This window comes from Halyomorpha halys, unplaced genomic scaffold, assembly GCF_000696795.3.
Source record: "Halyomorpha halys isolate HHAL.00 unplaced genomic scaffold, Hhal_1.1 Scaffold1869.1, whole genome shotgun sequence".
Classification (NCBI taxonomy): Eukaryota; Metazoa; Arthropoda; class Insecta; order Hemiptera; family Pentatomidae; genus Halyomorpha; species Halyomorpha halys.
In genome coordinates this window covers 14,312-20,162 of record NW_027115747.1, presented here as the reverse complement: position 1 = coordinate 20,162, position 5,851 = coordinate 14,312, and the positions used below count along the sequence as shown (strand labels likewise).

The 5,851-nt window shown below is 27.7% G+C and overlaps 1 protein-coding gene across 2 annotated transcripts in view; it reads left to right on the top strand.

Moving 5' to 3' along the window:
* Positions 1–5,851, top strand: part of LOC106690772 (uncharacterized) — a 16,015-nt gene that overhangs the window by 6,965 nt on the left and 3,199 nt on the right. The window contains exon 1 of one of the 2 annotated variants that reach the window (XM_014436320.2): positions 5,017–5,083. The exons of the other annotated variant lie outside the window; for it this stretch is intronic. Within the exon in view, the coding sequence (XP_014291806.1) occupies positions 5,033–5,083 (51 nt within the window). The 5' untranslated portion in view covers positions 5,017–5,032. Of the gene's footprint in view, positions 1–5,016; positions 5,084–5,851 lie in introns of those variants that run through there. 2 annotated transcript variants of the gene reach the window in all.

Here is a 5,851-nt window from a genome sequence, read left to right as displayed (position 1 = left end):
TATCAGTGGGTAGATTCTCCACATGTTTTTATCATGTCACTATGTCACCTACAGCAAATTTACTTGTTGTATATATGTGTATACAGTTGTAAATATCAATAAATAAATTATTAAAAAAAAAAAAAAAAAAAATCAAATGAGATCGGGACCAAGTTTCTATCTTAATCTGTTCTAGAGATATGGAATTTTTTTCCCGCTATTTGGCCATTCGGCCCCAGTGTGCTGCATGCAGAGAAGCTGAAGTGTCTGTAATACACCTTTCCGGTAAAAAAATCTAGGTAATTGAGAAAATGTCCAGAATGAAGGGAGTTATTATATTGAACTAAATCCAGATTCTTTCAGCTTGATTCTGTTTGAGAGACCATGAGTTCACTACTGTATTCGAGGGCTAATTTTACATATATTTTGCTTTTTTCGCCAGTAACCCATCTGTTTTAACCTTCAGTTTGAACCCCCATTTCTGGTTTCACTTTTGATCTGATTGACCATATAGGAGTCCTTTTGCTATGCACTATAAATGCATAACATTGATAGTAATGAACTAACTAACTGTAAATAAATTACTCCTATTTCATATTTTAAATATTAAATTGATTTTCAAGCATAAAAAAGAATAAAATTAACAATCAAACATAACATTTGATATCCCTGAGGTTTAAGTTAAATAAATGAAAATAAGTTATCATATATGGCTAATTGTTAGAAGACTGTCAATAAACTTTGAGACTTGTAGCAACGGTGAGCTGTCAAATCTAACAAAATCTAGTGGATTAAAAGAAAAAAAATTATAGACTGAGTTTGATATAAAATTAAAATCGTAAGTGCTACCTAATATTCAGTGATTAATATGATATATATATAAAGTAATAATTAGTTCAAAACTAATAATAGTTCGAGTTCAAAGATAAATAAAAAAGGTATTTATGCCTAATGGATATGGTTGTAAGAACTAATAAATTTAGTCCCTTTAAGTTATGATTTTTATCAATATTATAGGTTCTTTACTCGATGAGTATTCATTAGTATAATGAAATGCTTGAGAAATCTCTTCCTTGTTAAATTTCTTTATTTGAATGAATCATTAAAAACTTTTTGGGGCTATCACCTCATCACCAGGTTATCTACAAAACACATTTACACATTTATGCTTGTTGTAACCATATACTATGCATTACTTAAACATAATTTTCTTAATTTAAAACAAAGACCTTAATATAAATGTATCTTCAATTTTCACAATTAAACTGTTCTCCTTATTATTCATATGTGTAGTAACAATCATCATAATGCTGTCAGTTTTTTCAATTAATTAATTAATATAATTTCATATAAAATACTAATTAATAAGATTTCTTTTTTCAAAAATTTGGATTCAGAAATAAGAGGCAGGTTTTTTAAAGAGTATGATATGATTTCATAAAAAGTTTCAATAGATTTAAATGTTTTTTCTTGCAATTAAACATAAATTTAAGTAAAGCTAAATTAATTCAAATCTAAAAAAACGAGATCCGGTGTGCTCATCACACAACATTCAATTCTTCTCTTACTTTAAATTGAAATTAATCCTCCCTTCTTTTATAACAGATATTTATATATTATTCACTTTAGTAAGTTCACATATTGAATTAGAGAACTTAAAAGTTTTCAGAAAAGTTTTAATAATATTGCTCTTTAAGAAATTTTAACTTATTTTTGTTTTGAAAATGTGGCAGAAAAATAAAAATATAACAGGTTAATAAAATTTACTTTCTGCATTTATTTAAACAGTTTACTTAATACTGAATTGTTATAGAATTATCTATCGTTGGAAATAAATTAGAATAATATAGCTCTCTGAAAATGAATATATTTCTGAAGAATGCTCTCACTATTTGCCAACAGTAAACGGAATAGGAATGACCCCAAATTTAGCTGAAGTTCTCAAAGATTAGGAAAATAAAGTCAATTTGGTGTTTAAATTTTAAAGAGTTCTCTGCCTCCCTTATAAATTATAACTTTTCCTTGATTTAATTTTTTTTATAACAATTCACAGGTGTTGATGACCAATAGTCCTTACACCTTTAAAGAAGACCAAATAAAGAAATTAATTTTAATACCCTAAACAATTTTATAATAGCTATTTCAGTTAATCAATGTATTCATTTATCCTACAAGTAGGTAGAAGTAGCACATAATAATATTGAAAAACAAATTAAAATCTATAATCAAATGTCAAACACTTATGCGAATGAGAAACACCATAAAAAAAATGCATTTTTCCTTTAAAGAAAATAAATATATTATTTTGTTACAAACGAAAACTCATATCTAATGAACGAAATCAATTTTACAGTGAACAAAAAACTTCTTAACTCTATAAGGCAGTGACAAGAAGTAATATGATCCAAAATATTCCCAACTTCCAAAAAATATGGTCAGGGTGTTGCGATCAAGAAAAAAAAAAACTCAGCATAAAATGTTCAAGAATGGGAAAATGTACTAAAGCACTAAAAATGGCCATACAATCAATCATCATCAACGAATCCTGGACCAAAAACACTAAAGAGAAAGTTAGCCGTTCTGCTCATCATCTTGAGGAAACTCCCTAGTCAGTATATCATCAAGTAAAAGGAAGAAATTTTAACACATCCTACAGACGTGGTCTTTCACGTGTTTGGGGCCGTTCTTTAAAAAGCGACTTAAAGCGACAATTTTGACTGCAACGGCTCACAAAGGTGAAAAGTGTGAAAACACCAAAAAAGGGAAATGTGTTTAATAATTTTGATGAGTTTCTAAGACTCAAATACCTAGTCACCGTAATTAATTCTCCTATCAAACAATATTTGTGAGCCGTTGACCTAACATTTTGAGTCATTATTTCGTCATTGCGTAAGAGCGAGTTTTTACTGGCTGTTGTTATTTTGTTTTAAACTACTCAACAAAAGGTGTTATGAACAAGTGAATACAAATGAAAGTTTGTAAACAAGTTGTAGTTTGTAAAATTGTAGGATTGTTTCTTGAAATATTTTTTTTCTAATTTTCTACGGCCACTTCCAATCTAATATTAGAAAAATTCGTTTTCGCACATTTTTGATATACAAGAAAAAAAATGATCTTTATGATACGAATAATTTTCTATTATTAAGTGTAAATATTGGAGCAAATTTTGAGTAAGTTTCATTGACGTACTGAGACGTGTGAAGTCAGAATCCTTCTTGGAAGAATAATCAAATTAACTACTATGAATCAGAATAATATTTTAATGTATTTATGTGGAAAAATTATTGTAATGATCGAAACATTAATTTTTATACATTATTAAAATAATATCAAAATTAAAAAATTAAAAAATTAATGATTTTTATTAATTATATGCATTTAAATGCATGCTCCCTGCTCAACATAGGAATTTATGAGTATTACAGAAGATTTTGCACAAAAACAGCAGTTTTCCATCACTGTATGGCGCCGGTTCGAAGCTGGACTAGGGGGTCAATTTTTATTCCTGTGGCAGTCCTACGAAAAGGAAACTTGTCCCCACTATGGTTAGAATTGGGTGGTAATCTGGTAACCTGTAGTGGTAACCTGTAAATAGCCCCCTCCCCCTCCGGTAAGTCAAAATGGCCGGGAAGGGGGTAAAAACAGTCCTTCAGGTGGTTATTCAGATTTTCATCTTTTAAGGAAAAAAGTATTTTGTAACAAAATAAATAGATGACACTACGATCAAAATTTTTTTTTACCTTAATCCAAATCATCTTCTTATTAATAAATAATATAAATATTGATAGTTTTTTAAGTGGGATGATTTATCAAGAACAGAAATATATTATACAATATATACTCGAATAAGAAAGGGACTGATATTTGACCTCTTTTCAATGGCAAATAGAGTGAGATATATTCCATACATATTTGATTGCATGTATGTGTTTCTTACACTGATTCAAGCCGATGTTCTTTAAATAAATGTTTTTTTCTATGACAGTTTGTTATATTTATGTTAATATCCTTCTCCTTCACTTGTAAAACTTTTGGTTTTATTTATTTTTCTCTTTGATGTGTATTGTTACATTCAGATATTTATAATAAAAATAAGAGCAGTTTCACACTATACGTATATCAATTAAATGATAAAAAAAATATTATTAAAGTCATGAAACTTTGTTTAATTTTTAGTATCAGCTAAATTTTACATTTAAATTTTATCATTACACTTTAACTTTCGTAATCAATAATTCAACGATTTTTAGCTCTCTTTTTTTTCAAACTACATATCTAAATTTTATTTTCTATTTACATAGCCCAAATTAAACGTAGTTCCTTCTTTAATTAAAGTTTTATTAATAATTATTCAAAAATCGAATATTATTGTAATTGAAATTGAATATTATTCAACATTTACATTTTTTTTTTTAAGTATTTTATTTAATTCTATTTAATGCTAATTTCCAAGACATTATTAATTATCTTTATTCATATCAATTTTTATTTATTTATGATGTTCTGAAAAATTATTTTAGAATAGTAATTCGTACCAAAATTGAGATTTATTGATTTTACTGTTAGCAATATCAGCAATTCTTGCAGTCTTTTCTATAAATTTATCACATTCGATGAAGGAATATAAGATGGCTACTTTTTAAAAATTATATATTTAGTGATTAATACAGATAATTTGTATTGAAGAAAACAGTGTTCTATATTTTTATCTGAGAAACATTGATATGAAGAAAAAATAATACTTCAGATATATAATTTCACTACATACCTCAGTTTTGAAATATTCACCGTAAGCTTAAAGAATATGTGACAATGTGTTCCATTGTTTGCTCATGCTCGAGTCACATCCGAATCTATAAGAAGAGGATGTGGTAATTTCCGAATTTCACAAAGGGCTAATTGGCATTTTTTGTACATTTTTTTTTTTATAAAAGAGGTCGAATGTTAGTTAACAATGGATAAACAGTGATTGAGTGAATCATATCCGTCCATAATTTGGAATATAAATATAGCTGGATTCAAAGATTGTTCAGTCAGTACCCATTCAGCCAGTATGCACTGTTCACGTCTGGTTTTTGTCACTGTATTGTTGACAGCACATTCTGTAAGTATTTAATTTAGCTACTTTATTGAGTATACACAATATAAATAATTATTCTAGACGAGTTTTTTTACTAAAATGTTATATTTCATATCTCTAATTTTGCAAAGTCTATTATAGTATTTTATCCGCTCAAAAGGCTGTAAATTAATATTTTTTTTATTTGAAACATATCAAAAGGAGAATTAAATATAATTTCGAACAAATAATTATTAATTTAAATATGTTTAATAAGAAAAGATTAGTAGTTACAAATGATGTCTTGCATAAACTATTTATTGTTAACTAGAACAATCAAGTGTAATTTTGAAATTAATAAGGATTTCTAAAATGGGTTTTATAATAATATTGGGGTTATTGAAATAATAATAAAAAAAACTATTTATATTATAGATTATGAATTCACCACGTTTATTTCATTTTAACAACGATTTATCAAACCATCTTCGGATTCAATTTTCTTTTTCATGCTGCTTTAGCCCATGGTTTTCATAGGGTGGGTTCGTCACTCCCACGCCTATCGTTCTGAGCTGGAGAGCAGTTAATGTTCTGAGGTAGGGGAAGGCAGGGAAATGTCAAGGGGTAGCCAGCCAGTCCTCTCCCAAAGATACCTACCTACTATTAATATTATTATTTTTTAAGGAATCTATTCTACTATCTAATCTACTTGGCAAAGTAATTATTTATCTATTTTATTTGCTATTTCTTTTTTCCAAATATTCAACGCAGAGCCCAATAGATACTGGGAGGGGGGGCATGGTTATATATATA